The sequence below is a fragment of the Panthera onca genome, chromosome D4 (assembly GCF_046562875.1).
Source record: "Panthera onca isolate mPanOnc1 chromosome D4, mPanOnc1 haplotype 2, whole genome shotgun sequence".
NCBI lineage: Eukaryota > Metazoa > Chordata > Mammalia > Carnivora > Felidae > Panthera > Panthera onca.
Window position 1 is genome coordinate 56,992,410 of NC_138351.1, and position 16,159 is coordinate 57,008,568.

The 16,159-nt window shown below is 48.4% G+C and overlaps 1 protein-coding gene across 1 annotated transcript in view; it reads left to right on the plus strand.

The window, feature by feature from the left end:
• The window catches only part of DNAI1 (dynein axonemal intermediate chain 1), a 59,300-nt gene that overhangs the window by 29,123 nt on the left and 14,018 nt on the right, over positions 1–16,159 (plus strand). Inside the window, exons 9-12 of the mRNA XM_060609451.3 lie at positions 169–303; positions 3,208–3,292; positions 6,603–6,720; positions 7,006–7,049. Of these exons, the coding sequence (XP_060465434.2) occupies positions 169–303; positions 3,208–3,292; positions 6,603–6,720; positions 7,006–7,049 (382 nt within the window). The remainder of the gene's footprint in view (positions 1–168; positions 304–3,207; positions 3,293–6,602; positions 6,721–7,005; positions 7,050–16,159) is intronic.

The following is a 16,159-nucleotide window of genomic DNA, read 5'->3' on the forward strand; positions in this document are numbered from 1 at the left end:
GCACAGAAGACAGACATTGAATACATACAGTGGGCCAAGTAGAGGATGCTATAGAGGCATGTGACAGGGCCTGACATAATCTATTTCTCAAGCTCTAAAAGCTGAATAGGAGCTGGCTGGGTGAAGATTTTGCCCTGCAATGAACCTTCTCATCTTGCCCTTGCCTAGTGGGAGATCTACGACGCCTATGTAGAGGAGCTTGAGAAGCAGGAAAAGACCAAAGAGAAAGAGAAGGCAAAGACACCAGTGGCTAAAAAAATGGGGAAGATGGCCATGAGGAAGATGACATCTATGGAGTCCCAGGTTTGGTGGGGTTTCCCATGGATCTGTCACAGAGAATGACTGAGTGGGATCTTGGTCTCTTGGTAGAGAGAAGCCTGGCTATCTGGAAGGACTTTACAGACCTTAGGTGGGGAGCTAATGTTGAAATATGAATAGTTCTTTCCTTGTAGGAAGGTTTGAGGAGAGCCACAGCTGCCTCTGGCATTTCACACCTCTTCCCAATCTTATATAGGTCTGGAGGCCAGCAAGGATTCAGGGTTTGGGGGCTAGGCGACAACAGAAGACACGAATGTTATTGAAAGCCCAATGCACACCCTGAAAGAGCTCAGGAGTCTTCTCAGGATGGGATGGAATGTGATAATAAGGCACCACCTCCCTGAGCAAGGGGTCATGGGGCTTTGGAGAGTGATTTGCTCTTTGACCTTCAGTCCTTGGGTTATTTGTGCTCAATCTTTTAGGTGAGTCTTATGGGCCAGGTGCTAAGTCAGGGCTGATCACAGACACCAGCAGGTTCAGGCTGATGGGTGTGGCCACTCTGGGCTGGATTTACCGTGAAGAAACATAATAGGAGTCATTATAGAGGTCTATTTTGTGGGGCTCATTGTGAGTATAGCCAGTGTAGGCTTGGGGATCATTATGGAAGTTATAGTGATAGGTCCCCACAAAGAAGATCACCACAGAGAGATGCTGAAGGGCCACATTTGTCCTTTCAACAGAAAGAAAGCTGAATCAGGAGCCAGAGTCCTAGTATGGATGTGTTTGACCTGTAATAGGATGGGAAAGATGAGGTCTGGGTTCAGCACCCTGGAGAGCTCCCAGACAGCTCTCCAGGAAGCGATTTTGCTATGGAAGCCAGATAAGTTTAAGTAAGTTTTGCTTCCTTTGTTTGAGGTATGCCCACTTCCACTCAATTACATGTCCCTGATAAAAGTCACATTTTCTGGGAGTTTTAAGAGTTCCCTGATTTGGCTTAATATAAACTGCCCCAATTCCATTTCATTCAATTACAGACCAAGCACTTGTGATCATGATCATGCTGAGTACTGGAACTCTGAAGTGAAAGATGAAGTCCCTGTCCCATGGGTTGCCCTGTCCAGACCCTTGACTTCCCCTGTACTATTCCCTAGAGGTTAGGAGCTTCAGAGAGGGTGTTAGCCTGGGTCAAGTTTCACTTGAAGATCCATCAAGCGTTTGGCTATAGGCTGGCTGTGTGCTAGGACTATTATTGCAGAAACTTTAACTGCAGCCACCAGGACCCAGAGAAGAAAAGAAATATCCCTGTGGCTGAAAGTGAAAATTGTCCTTGGGTCTAAGCCCTTGGGATCTAACATGTATATCAGACTTGGTGTCTAATATGTCCAGGGAAGTAGGACTGAACTTTCTTCCAGCTTTGGTTGACATTGAAGGCTGTGATGCAGGCAGAGCTCAGTTCTCTGGACCAAGAAGCTACAGTGAAGGCATAACATTGTGGGATATAAGATACCCCCCAACATCAGTGAATACCTTAGTATGCAACCTGTAAGCAAGGGAATTGAGTTTTAACTGGGAATCTCAAGTACTGGCCCTGGCTATCTGTAGAATAGAGTGATCTTTTGCTCAGGCCCAGTGCATGCACAGAGTGACACCCCTTTCTCAGAGACCTGCATCTGACGAGGTTGGTATAAAACTCGAGTGGGAGGGGGAAAGCAGAATAACTCTATGATACCCTGTAGGAAAGTCTGCAATGATAGATCTCAGATTTCTGTCTCATTAATCATTTGGATGAATATACAGAAATGAATGCAGGCTTATATGATCTGAAAGATTAGGATGGGAATGGCAGAAAGGTCTGAGAGGCCACAAATTTAGTCAGAACCAACAAAAAGCTGTGTCTTCTCAAGTAGTATAGTATCCAGAACAAGGGAGGCAGTGTCCACCACACATCTGGAACCTGGAGACTGCCAGGACCATGCAAAGGTGGTCAGACTGGTGAGGGACTGGCTTTCTGTGTGGGCTCGAGGGCATGGGACCTGGAATCCACAGAGTTGAGTTTATATCCTGGCTTTGCTACTTATTAGCTAGGTTTTTCTAACCTGTTTCCTCATCTGTAAAGACATCCTAATGATCTTACTTTGTAAGATTGTTGTGAGAACCCAAGATTATGTATAGTTGCTAGTATAGTACAATGACCCCAGATGCAGGTGGCATTATCCATCCCCACTGGATCATGTGTACTCTAAGACTCAGAGAATTTAAGTAACTTACCTAAAGTTGCCAACTGGCTCCTTCCTAATGCATGGGATAGGAAGGGAATGAAGGTCTGTGTGGCTCCAGAATCCATTCTCTTAACCACTGCCTGATGCTGGCACTGCTAGTAAATCTCATTTTCAACAGCCATGGGCCTGGTGCTCTGAAGCTCCTCAAGGGTTGCCCACTCAGCTGGTTTCTTCCTGCAGTGGGCAAGGCCTTAGATTAGGAGTCATTTCTGCCTTTTACTCCCTGTATACAAGCATATCTGTTGGACCAGAAGCTCTCTGAGGCTTTAATGAGAGTCTTTGTCATTGCCTGAGATGATAAAACCTCTCTGTCTCCACTAAAGAAGCCTCCTACCTCCCATTTTCTGCTCTCCCCTTCAATACTCTTCAATGTCTTGTGTTGTGCTCTGAGATATGCCTTCTCCAGAACAAGTTCAGAATGAAAGAGTACAAGACAGGCTGTACCCAGGGGCAAAGTATGGCAGTGCAAACTCCTTGCGCCATTTAAGAGCTGGGCATTCCCCAAAGGGGGTGGTGAGGTGATCTGGCTTTGGAGGCATGAAGAGATATCTTTACGGAGCTATCTGGGGTGGGTGGTGTCAGAGAGAAAATTGCAAGTCTGGGCTGTGGCTCAAGACATAACCTTTCCAGGTGCTAGCTAAGAGGGCCTGTGGCCTCTGTATCTCCACAGAGTGATGACATCACCAAAGTGACTCAGGCTGCTAAAATCGTGGAGCGGATGGTCAACCAGAACACTTATGATGATGTTGCTCAAGGTAAGATTTGAAGTGCTGGCAACTACTATTACTGCCTGTATTAAAAATTCCTCATACAAGGCAAGTATTTGAGTGTCCCATGCTAGGTACTATAGGGGTGCAAGAGGAGAAAAACTAATCCCTTCCTCCTCTGGATGTCACTAGGGAGACAAGACACACACAGGTCAACTACAAACAATGGAATAAGAAAAATGGGTATAGTGATGAGATCTGACAATAGTGCAGCAAAACTTACATATTAGTGATCCAATGTCATCTTCGCAACAGTCTGGGAGGCAGGCAGAGCAGAGAGTATTACCCCTACTTTACACAAGAGGCAGGTAAGGGCAAGTCTACCTGGCTGCTGAATGGCAGAGAGGACCCAAATCTAGGTCTTGAGTTTCCTAATTCTGTGCTCTTTCTCTGCTGTGTCCAGCTTGGAGATAATATAAATGCTAGAATGCAGACTGAAACTGCTCTGGGGATCCTCAAGAATGTAAGAAGAGAAATGAGGGATGAGTGGCAACAGTCAAGGAAGGCTGTAGGGAGGGCTAAGCTAAATGCCAAGGGATAAGCAGAGTATGAGTAGATTAGCAGAAGGGCAGATGTTCTGGGCAAGGGACAGCAAAAGCAGTGACTTGGTGGTAAAAATGAATGGGACTGGTCTCTGGGAATAGAGTGCAGCAGGCTCAATGATTCAAACAGGGGTTTCTTGGAAAGTAGTGAAAGCTCAGGCTACAGAGGTGATTGGAGGCAGTTAATGAAGGGCCTGGAATATCTCAGGGAATCTGAGATTTTTCTGCAGACAGTTCAAAGATTCTGTCCAGGCAGGAACACAGCCCAGTGAGAGTATGTCTGGAGAAGGATGCAATTGGACAGAATACAGGGACAGAGACAAAAATGAGGTTCAGGTGTGGGGTGGAGTGGGCCTCACCACACCTTTTCCAGGAAATGGAGAAAAGGAAACAGCTATGAGTGAAAAACCAGTACCAGCATTCGCTGGGAATGGCCTATGTACTGGGCATTGTGCTGTGCAATTTACTTGTATTATTTTATATCATCCTGACAGACACACTGTCAGGTGAATTCCATTAATATCTCCATTTTATAGGTGATAGATTTGGGCTATTGCTACTTGTTCAAAATAGTAGCTAGTATGACAAATGAGTGGTACAATCAGGACTTGAACACAGCCCCTTAGATCCATAGCTGAAGCACTTCATCACAAAGCTACAGAGCCACTGGGCTGGAAGAGACTTTTCAAAAAAAAAAAAACAAAAAAAAACATTCAATAAGTCTATGCTGGTGATTAATTAGTGATGAAGTGAAGAAAGAGATTGATTCAGAAACGCTTAAATCCTGGGGGCCTGGGAAATTCTGGTGTCTTTGACAGAGCCAGGGAAACAGAATCCTTCCCATGGCATGAACAGCACATTCCCAAGTGGCTTGTATTTCCCTAAGAGGTTGTGCATTTATTTGGAGCAGCTGCCTCCCCAAAGTTGGCAGCTCCTTGTTGCTGGCTGGTCTCCTTTGCTGACAGCCTAGGGCTCTTCTTGGTGACTTGATGCTCATTGCTCACCCATGGGACATAGAAACCAGGGTTGCCAAGACCAGAAGCCTAAACAAGCCCCCTTGTTATCATTCAGGCTGGAAAACGACCTTGAGTGCTTTTCAAAGCTGTCAAAGTACACAGCAGCTGTGAATGAATTTGTCACTCACGCAGCTTGGCTTCCTGAAACCCAGCCTCTGCAACCAGCCCACCAAAGGGCTGCAAACACGATTAATATCCATGGAGAAATTGGCCTTGGTGAACCTTTTTCATTTGTAAGAACACAATCACATAAAAATGCATTGAACTTTGATTTTTTTTAATTGCATACTCTTTTCCCTTTGGGAAAGTGTAATCATGAAGAAGTGAAAACAGAGAAGTATTACCAATTAATCTCCTGAAATGAAGTATTTTCAAAGATAGCCTAAGCTCAGGGATCTCTGATATGATCAAAGCTCATGCCTCTGATCACTCAAGTCTTTTTTTATTCTGAGACATTTTTGAGGTTTGAATGTAGTCCCACAACCTCAAGGCTGGGGGGCAGTGCCTGGGCATGTCCTTGACCGTGTTGGATGAGAGGATTAGTTTTCTAATGGGTTACCCTTGACTGGAAAAAAGACAGAAACTTTTCACTTCTGTTGATTTATTTCATCGCACTCTTTGAACAGTCATTGGGTGTCTGCTCTATGGCTGGCCCTGTGCTAGGCACTGCAAGTCGAGAGATGAATATAACATGCTTCCTGCTCCCCAGGAGCTGCCTGGTAGGAGAGACAACCAAAAGGATAAATAGAAGCAACACAGCATGACAGATATTTCAGTAGAGACAGGGCTGGAATGGAGGAAGAAATGAATTCTGCTCAACAAGAAAGTGAAGGCCTCATAGAGGAGAAAGAGTTTAATCTGGATCTTCAATGAATAGGAGTTTGCCAGGAAGATGAAGGAGCAGGACATTTCAGACACTGATACAGAGGTTATGTGAACACCTGGCTGGAAACGACATGGAAGTCATGGTCTGGAGCCTTGGTTTGACCACGGAGCCATGTGCAAGGGGAGCCATTGGGGGATTTTCAGTGGGTTGAAGGAGGTAGTGTGGTGAGGTGATTTATTTATTTGCATTCAGGTAGCTCTGTGGAGCATGGGCTGGAGGAGGAGTTACTGGAGGTGGGCAGACCAGTTAGGAGGATGGTGTAATAATCCAGGCAATGGCTCTTGGGGCCTGGGCAGTGGCTATGGGTTTGGAGAGAAGTGAATGGATTAAAAGTAGTCAGAAGGAAAATATGAGAGATGATGGAGAGATCAGTCAAGGATTACTCACGTTTCTGGCTTAGACAAGTGGAAGGACAGATGGAGCTTTTGCCTAAGTTGGAGGAAATGGGAGGCAGAGACAATTTAGGGCTGGAGATGAACTTAAGTTCAGAGAACCCATCAGGGATCCAAGAAGCTTCACCATAGTGGGGTTTAGCCGCAGATATAAGGACGGACAAACCTGGGATTTTATCTATGAGGACATGGCTACTTTATTGTAATTTGCCTCCAACAACAGGGATGACAGTAACAATAACACATATAGAGAGCTTACTAGGTGCCAGGTATTTTTCTAAGTACTTTACATATATTAACATTTAATCCTCACAACAGTCCTTTGAGATAGGTACTATTACTGTTCTCACTTTGAAACACAGAGTCTGATTGTTTGGGCCAAGGATACAGACAGAAAGTGGCGGACCTGGGCTTGCCATAAAATGGCAGTCCTAGGGCTGATTCAGCCTATGTTTGTTTAAGATTTTAAGTACTATGAGGATGCTGCCGACGAATACCGAGACCAGGAGGGTACTCTGCTGCCGCTCTTGAAATTCCAAAATGACAAAGCCAAGCGCCTGGCCGTCACCGCCCTCTGCTGGTGAGTGTAGACATTGCAACAAACCCGGAACCCCTGAGCGCCTGCTGGGTGCCAAGCCCCGAGCACGACACTTCTATTGCACTTAACTACTTTGAGGATGACACGTAGCATTATAGAAAAAAAATGAGACTGGGATTCTTAAGGGATTGTGGGATTATCCCAGGTCTCAACACTCAACAGTAGATATCTGCAGCATAGTTAGGCACCAGTATCCATGGGAACGCTCATGTCCACAGGAAAGCCATGTTCATTTCCTGGGCCAATGGGTTCCTACTTCTTTTGCAGGAATCCAAAGTACAATGATCTGTTTGCAGTGGGACATGGCTCCTGTAAGTAATCTGGCTATTTGTTCCTTTGCTCACTCAATCAGCAAACATTTAAGTACCTATTCAATGCAGAGCTCTTTGCCAGATGTGAAAGAAGTAAGATGACTAAGATATAGTCACTTCCCTCAAGGGGCTCACAGTCTAATGGGGAAGACTGACAGTCATACCAGCAATTGGTGCTGGGTGAAGGAATATAGCAAAGTGAGCCTTGAATGTGTTATTGTGGTGAAGAAAGAGGGGAGGCACTTCTGACAGAGGGACCAGCATATGCAAAGGTCCAGAAGCACAAGAGATATGGGAGGAAATGAAGCTGTTGAAGAAGCCAGGGTTGGCCCCCAAAGGGTTTGGGAAGTCATTCTAAGAAGCTTGGACATTCTCCTGAGGGGAAATCACTGAAGGAATTTGAGAAGCACAGGGACAGAACCAGCGCAGGGGGAATTGCAGGCATGAGACTGGGTGGGGGCTGGGAAACCAGTTAGGAGGCTGGTAAGGCACCCCAAGAAGAGATGGCAGTATCTGGAGCACGACTTTGGACCGGGGATGGAGAAGTAGGTTTGGTAAGCTTGAAAAGGTAGGCTGGACCAGACCTGGGGAGAGATTGGATGGTGAGGCTGAGGGAGGGAAGTTTCCTGATCCGGCCCCGGGAACAGGCAGGGGTGGGAGCAAGGGCTTGATGTTCATCACTTGGCCCCTGGGCCCTGGAAGACCACTATTGTCCAGGGTGTTCTCACTCCTGCCAGTGCCCCCCTCACCCCTGCAGCAGGAGGCAGCACTGTGGTAACTGTGGTAGTTTGCTTAGCCTTCATGTTCCATGGTCCCTGCAGAAGCCACTACCTCCAAGCTGGCCTGGACATTCCCTTTTCCTAACGGGAGAGGGCCCCACACTTCATGTTAGCGCAGCTCCCCAAGCTAACAGCATGTTCCCTGGCTGGGAGGATCAGCTTCTGTGAACAGAAAAAACCTTCCATTCTCCAAGCTTCTCCTGGCTGGCAGACATGCAAGCTCCTGGGCTCTACCCCTCAGACCGCCTGTCCACCCAGCCCATTCTTTGACCAGGGTGCGGGAGGTGGGAGGGAGGGCAAGGAGGAGTTGGTGTTTATCATTCCTCTCAGGGAGGAGACCTTGGAGCTGCTCCCAGTCTCGTAGTCTGGGCTGCCTTTGAGGATGCCCTAAATGCCCGCTTTGTGTCCCCACTCCTGAGGGTGGGCTGCTGCCAAGCTGGAAGCACCCTCCCCCTCTGGCAGGGAACTAGCACATTCCTCCTGCTCTGCTACAGCTACTGGGCTTGGAACAGGACCTGGGGGCTGGGCAGGCCCTCCAGGGAGTGGGTGTGGACCCCCTGTGAGGCTCCTCTCAGCCCAGGCTCTCTGCCCAGGATGGAGGCAGGGGTGAGGGAGGCTCCCTAGCAGGTGGGAGGAGAAAATGCATCAGTTCTACCCCCATCCTCCTCCCACCCAGGGCCAGAAGCAGGGTGGCAGGCTGGTCGGGGTCGTGCAGAGGCTACCCACAGGGGCAGCTTTAGCCAGGAACAGTGAAGAAGAGTAACCCACCCTTCAGGAATAGATGACTCCAAGCCTGACAGACCCAATGGTCTCCTTTAGGCAGGCATGCACCCAGGAAAGGTCTCCTTGTCCCTTGCTGGCCACATGGCAGACCTTCTGGCTGAAGGGTCACTTCCCAGTGGTGTGACCTGGGGCCAAAAGTGTCTTTTTTTTTTTTTTAATTTTTATTAAAAAAAAATTTTTTTTTACATTTATTTATTTTTTGAGACATAGAGAGACAGAGCACAAGTTGGGGAGGGGCAGAGAGAGAAGGAGACAAAGAATCTGAAGCAGGCTCCAGGCTCCCAGCTGTCAGCACAGAGCCCGACATGGGGCTCGAACTCACAAACCGTGAGATCACGACCTGAGCTGAAGTCAGACACTTAACCGACTGAGCCACCCAGGCGCCCCCAGAAGTATCTTCTGAGCCTTGGCTTCCTTATTCGTGACATGAAGAAACTGACACCTGCCAGACTTCCTGGGCTGTTGCTAGACACACTTGAAAGAAAAGCAAATGGGTCCTGTGAACTATAAGAACTACCCACACATAAAGGACAATCATTGTTGATTTGTCTGTCATTCTGTCCCCTCTCTTTCCTGCAGGAGTCTCAGGGGACCTAAGCAGAGAAAGGGGGCTGTGGGGATGGAAGAGAATCAGACAAGCCCCTACCTACTCTAGAGAGCAGGCCCCAGCAGCAGCGGTGGTGGTATTTGCTGTTGCTGCCACTGGCACCAGAGTTATTGGCCAGCTTGCACGTGGGCATCTTTCTCCAGAACCTTGCACATCTCAGCACCATTCTGCAGAGGCCTGAGCAGAGCCGGTCTGCGCTGAGACTCAGAAGGGCTCCTGCATTCATTTCTGAGGTCACCTCTGGGAGTCCTGTGCTCTCGAATACCCCGAAAGCCCCCTGGAAGAAAGAGGGCAAAGCTGAGGCAGGGAAAAAACTAGGCACCCTAGTTACCAGATGGGGTCACTGTGAGGAGCAGCTGGGTCGCCAGCATCACACTGACTTTGGAAACTCCCAGATGCCAGCCTCCCAGCATCAGACTTTGCCTCAGGCAGACAAACACTGGAGTGAGAATTTGGGTTTGTTGTTGGATTTGATACTGATGAGCTCAGCCCAGACCTCCTTTTGCCTGGAATTCCCAGATATTTATTCTATAACACTGCCAAGAAGGTCGTTGGAAGGGGTAGGCACGTACCTAAGAAGGACTGGGGCCACTCTCCTATTTGGGCACAGAGCAGGTTGGCTGGAGCAAGGCCAGGTCAGGAGCAAATGGGTGGAGAAAAGGGAGTCCAGGAAATTGCCTGCAATAGCAAAGACACATTTGCACCTGCCTCCCCTGTGTGGCTACTGGGTATGAGATGGTGGGGATGTCAATCTGCATATAAGGCAGACACTGGGATGTCCCCTAGGGCCAGGCTCCATGTCTCAGCAGAGTGGAAAAAGATGCTGTCAGCAGGTGAAAGCAGGGAGGAACGTTGGAGGGCAAGGGAAAGTAGTCTAGGAAGGGATGGCCCATGGGGCAAAGCTAGGATGCAATTCTATCAGCCTACTGTACTGAAGGGGTCCTTTCCAGCCCGTTAGCCAGTTGATAGCAGGGAAATGAGGACTCCTCATGATCTGTTGGGCAGAGATGGCGGAACAGATCCTGGACACTCTGTGTGGTTCTGACTGGCTATCGCACGGAGATGAGGAAGAAGCTTCCCAGTGGGCTACATCTAAGAAAGGCAGAAGAGCTAGCTGTCTCTCAGCCCCTCTTCCCTCTGGGAGCAGCCATTAAAAGTGGCCAAAGTCAGGCCCTGAGTCCCAGCACTAAACCCTTTGCCACTCTGTACCATCACATCCTGGCCTGTCTCTGAGATTGCCTAGGCCAGAGATACACTTGCAGGGACTTAAATCTTTCCTGATCATTTATTTGTCAGCTTCACTAATTAAGCAGTGTTAATTTCATTTACTGAAAATGGAAATTCATCCACCTCATTTCTCCCTGTTCATCCTCCACACACAAAATCCATCACTCCTCAGCTGCAGGCTGCGTAAAATTTACAGGACTAATTATGTTGTCAGGTCTCTTTGTAAATACAGTCTATAAAGGCCACTGTGCTCACTGGGTTGTAGTGCAAGGGCATTCCCGTTGTTAGTTTAATTACTGGTTAGTTATTTAGGTTCTCAAATGTTTGCCTCATTTTCCCTAAATCAAATTAAATGTCCCGCTTGATGTATTCTGTCTCCAAGGCCTTGCTCTTATTTCCTACACTGTTTAAATATGACTTCTAATCGGATGAGAGTGCTCGGCAAAGCCCAGCTGCCTGGGAGACTGAACCCAGCCTGGCACCGTGGCCTCTGGGCCATCCTGGAGGTTTGGAACCCTCTAGCACTGATGCCATTTCTTGGGGAAGCCTTGGGCTGGTTCCCTGCCTTTGGAAACTAAAAATCCTAACCCAAAGGGCATTTCTATTCCTGGAGTCCAAGGTGGCAGGGCCAGGTGTAGGAAACTGAGGGAGGGTTTTGTTATTGTGGTTAGAACAGCTGGGGATCATTGCATCCATCCTCCTGACTTCTAGAAACACTGCTTCCAAACCATTCCAAGAAATATTATTATCTATGGGACTTCTCCCTCTGATTCCTAGAAGTAGAATCTGGATCAAACCTCCCCGAATGCCTATATTTGTTTCCTATTGCTACTGTAACAAATTGCTACAATAATGCCACAAACATAATGGCTTCAAACAACACGAATTTATTATCTTACAGTTCTGAATGTCAGAAGTCTAAAATGAGTTTCACTGAGAAAAAAAAATCAGTTGTCAGCAGGGCTTCAATCCTTTTGGAGGCTTTAGGGGAACATCCATGTCCTTGCCTTTTCCAGCTTCTAGAAGCTGCCCATATTCCATGGCTTGTGGCCCCCTTCCAGCTAGCAATTGCATTATTCTGACATCTCCTCTGACTCTCCTGCCTCCCTCTTTCCCTTGTAAGAACTGCTGTGATTACACTGAGTCCACTCAGATAATCCAGATAATCCACTCAATAATCTCCCTGTCTCAAGGTCTTTAACTTAATCACATCTGCAAAACCCCTTTTGCTGTGCAAAGTAACATAGTTATGGGTTCTAGGGATTAGGACTTGGACATTTTAGGGGGTGTTATTCTGCCTACCACAGGCCCCCTCCAAATGCCTCTTGCCAGACTTAATAAGGGAGTCATTAAGCAGCTGCTGTCTTGAAGTCAGCCCTGGGCTGGACTCATTTGAAAAGCCACAGTGAAGAGAGAAGAAGCCTGCTGTCGAGGCTGGCTTGGTAAACTGGTCTCTGCAGCTTGGCACCTACTTCTCTCTGGCCACTGACCTGGTGTTATCCTGGTGGACCGACATGCCCTCTGTCTGCCTTGCCTTCCCTGAATCCTGAGCAAGAGCCCAGGCTTCCCCTGACAGCCACAACTCTCCAGAGTGGCCCCCTATGATCTACAGCTATAACTTGCAAGACAGGGGTGGAGCCATGGGACTGCGGCCCCCACTGGGCCAGTTCAAGAAGAACTACTCCTCCCTGGGCACTACTCTGCTAGGGCCCTAGCACAAGGAGCTGAGGGAGTGAGAGCTTTGGTCTGTGGTGGAATTAAGCACTCCCTCCCCTGAGACCATGGCTTTCTGAGAACTGCCAGATCAGATTCTATTAGGGGGTTGACTCTCCTTCCCAGAATCTTATGAATCCTTGAAGGTCAGAGTCAGGGAGGCCTTAGAGATTATCTAGCAGAGCAGGGGTAGGAGGAGGCAACCCTCACACTGGAAGGAGTAAACCTGCTGGGCCAAGCCATGCTCACTCCATCCTTTGATGGAGTCTTGTGGCAGGCTAAGGAAAAGACCTGCTCATGACCACCTGTCATAATGACATATAGGTAGAGAAGAGTGAGGGGGCACACACAGAGGAGAGGCTGAATGATCTGGAAGACTTCCTGGAGAAGGGCAAGAGCATGAAGTGGAGCTAAGGCCAGGCCAGCAGCCCTCTCCCTCTGTCTCAGAGTTACAGACTAGGTGGTTTCTCTATCCTTCTGTTTCTCTCTGCCTCCCCCTCCCTCTCTCTGTCTCTTTCTCCCTCTTTCCCTTCCTCTATTCCTCCTCCCCTTCTACATAGTCACATATACTTACTGAAATCTGTAGCCTGGAGGAACCTGGAATTCCTTCAGGGGCCCCAGATCTCAGAGTCTCTGCCACTATACAATGGAGTGTGGAGGTGGGGGCCCCCATCTGTGTTACTGGAGCTACTTTGAGGAACCGGAGAATTTGTGGGATCAGGACAAAGTACCCCAGGGCCCAGGGCCCTGTAAGCCTTGAGCCTGATGAGATTCTAGTCTTTATTGGGAACCAAGGCACTGTAGGTGACCTTGATGCCAATGTTGTACTCCTGGTTGGTGGCATTGTCCTGGGAATGTTGGAGGGCCGAGCAATGATGTCACTAGGCTGCTGGTCGGTGATAACATACTGGGAATGCTAGAGAGCTGGGCAATGATCACTAGGACTGCTGGTAGCCTGAGTGATTATATTACATGGGGACCACCTGTGGTCTGAGTAGTGATGTCATTTTAGGACTTCTGGAAGACAAGATGATGGTATCATGATGTTACTGTTGGAGATTTGGGCTGTGATGTCACACAGGGTATACTTAGAGAATGAAATAGTGAGGTCTCACAGGGACCACTGGATTCAGGGATGAGAAGATCATAGAATAAGATGGAGTGCAGTGGAAGCCCCAGTTAAACGAGAGTTTTCTGTGTTCTTCCACTGTGGTTTTGGCATTTAGGAAACACATAGTCTAGCCATGATTAGAAGCTGTGATCTTAGGACTCCTAGCTGGCTCAGTCAGTAGAGCATGATGCAACTCTTGATCTCAGGGTTGTGAGTTCAAGCCCTACATTGAGTGTAGAGCTTACTTAAAGAGAAAAGAAAAGAAAAGAAAAGAAAAGAAAAGAAAAGAAAAGAGAAAAAAGAAAAGAAACTGTGATCTTTATGTCAGGAGGGCTCATTTGGTTACAAGTAACAGAGGCCACTAGAGGGGGGTTAAGAAACAGGGACTTATTGTCAGGATGCATATGGCTTGGGAACTAAGATAGGTCTAATGTCTTTGTGTGATTGATTGTTCTCTGTGTCCCTGTCTCTTGAAATTCATGTTTCTCTATACCAGGAGTTTCCCCTTACCATGCTTGACTACCCTATCCCTTACATGTTCTCTAGTCCAGATTCTGGAGAGATTAGACTCGTTTTCCAGTCACCACCACCACATTAAGTCTGGTATCCCTTCCTTTCTCCACTTCCATGTGAATACCATATTAGTACAGTGTAATTTCAGTGATAAACAAGATATTGCATAAGGCAAACACCATGTGATGGGTCTGATGCACTCAGGCACACTATTTCTCCCCTCTGGCCTCAGTTTCCCCATCTATAAAATTCTGGAGCTGTAAGTCCAGCCTATAGTCTCAGTGGTTCTGTGAGCAGGCCAGAGGTGTCCTCACTACAGAATTATTAAGCCAGGCTAGGGTTTCCGACCTTCCTTTTGTCGTTTCACTGGTCATGAAGATATTGTGTACACAAGCAGGGGCAGGGGGTGCTTAAAGTTTGTCTAGAGAAAGTGAGTCATCACTGCTGTACCTCAAGGGGCCAGGTCCTATGCCACAGTAGGAGCAAGTGCGAGGGTCATACCTGCCTTTGCCCCTTGGTGAAATAAGGAGAGCATCTGAGTACTCAGTCCAAGCATCTCAGTCACCCACTTACTCATGCTTTCATTCACACTTGTTCACCCACTCACCTTTGTGCTTACCCACTAATCCTGTCAGTCTTGCCCAGCATCAAGGACAGATTGAACATTAAGGGCATCAATAGTTTTCCTGTGGCCTGGCAGTTACCACTGACTACCCATGGAGGGGTTGGCCTCATTCAGCTGCAGGGTCTGGCTCTCTCATCAAACTAAGGACTGCTGAGGGTAAGCCCACATAAACAGTGCAGTGCCACAGTCCAGCCCAAGGGGAGGCCCAGTCAGGTGCTCAGGATTTGTGTGATGAACAAAAGGAGTTACAAGTGACTGTCACACTGCCCAGTTCAAGCCCTGCATGATCTGGGTGGGGTACTTCCTTCAGCAGCTACAAATCTCTCCCTTTGAGAGTCATCCCTCAGGGCCATACAGAAGGAGCCCTATAGGGTGAGGGACTGCCAACTCCCTACTGGCTTTGAGATAGTGCCAGGCATAGGGTGACCCACTTGGCTCCAGAGGATCTAGAAGCCCCCAGATCCTCCTCTTTGTGGGAGGTTCACTTTCTCCAGAGCATAACCATGTTCCTTCCTGAACCACTGTGTGCCTTCCCCATGGCTCAAGCTGCACCCTGGAACCTTCCACTGGAGGGGCAACTCCCTCCTTGCACACGAAGCCTCCTTTGCAAGTGATCACTGGAGGGGTTCCCAATGGGAATCCCAGAGTTGGTGAGGATTAGCAAGGGAAGGTGGGCTCCCCCATAGAGAGCTGCTGTGGTGGGCATGCCAGCTTGCCTCAGCTTCCAACTCTACCCACCTAAGGTCAGCCTGGCTCCTGGCTACATCCTGCTCCCTAGTCCTGGCTCCCAGTGTGTACCAACTGATGTTTTCAGAGTGCCTAGGTTGGGGGTATCTGGTAACTGTAGTCAAGCTTATGTCCAGAGCCCAGGGAACCCAATCCAGACTGTCCCTGAGCCCAGCCCAGGCACTTACTCTCTTGAGTAAGGGGCAGCATTAGGAATAGGACAGAAAGAATGACTCATCGAGACTAGTCAAATTGGAGTGGCCTCCTTATTTTTCCCACCTATGGGCTCCAGACTTCAGGACTGGCCACCTTGTCTGGACGGCCCAGGCCTGCAGTTGCCAGGGACAAAAGAGGTAGCCCGGCAGAGAAGGGAAGACAGCCCTCATCTCAGATAAAAGTCTCCCTTAGCATAGGGTCCCTGAGATGGGGGGCTGCTCTAGACTTCCTCTTCTGAGCTTGGGAAGGGTCCTGGACTGGTGGCAGGAGAGCTAGACTTGAGGGATGAGACTATAATGTTCAGTGACTACATTATGAGGATGGGTGCCACATGAGCAGAGAATGAAAGTAAGCAGGAGGCTCCCCACTGACACGGGACAGGCAGGGAGGGGGATGAGTGGTCCACTGTTGATGACCAAAAGCTGTGCTCAGGCCAGAAGGATGACACAGAAGGATGACCGGCTGTCCTGGGACCTCTCAATTCTGGGAGCATGCCTACAGCTAGGGTGCAGGCTGCAGCTGGGGACTGTGGCGCTAGAGGGTATGGGAAGATGCCCATAGGTGGCTAATTTGTAACTCGTAGAGACAATTCCATGTTAGTCCAAACTGAACTCCTTTCCTGGGCTGGGCGTGGGGAACACATGGGCATTATCCAGGCATCTAAGGACAACCACCTGCCCCTGGGCTGGGCTCCTGAACCCTCTCTGAGGTTACTGCTCTGTCCCAAGCCCACATACATTCTTCACCTAACAGCTCTGAGCTTGCATCCCTCTTTCCTGTACCCCAGGGAGATTAAGGAGAATGATTGTC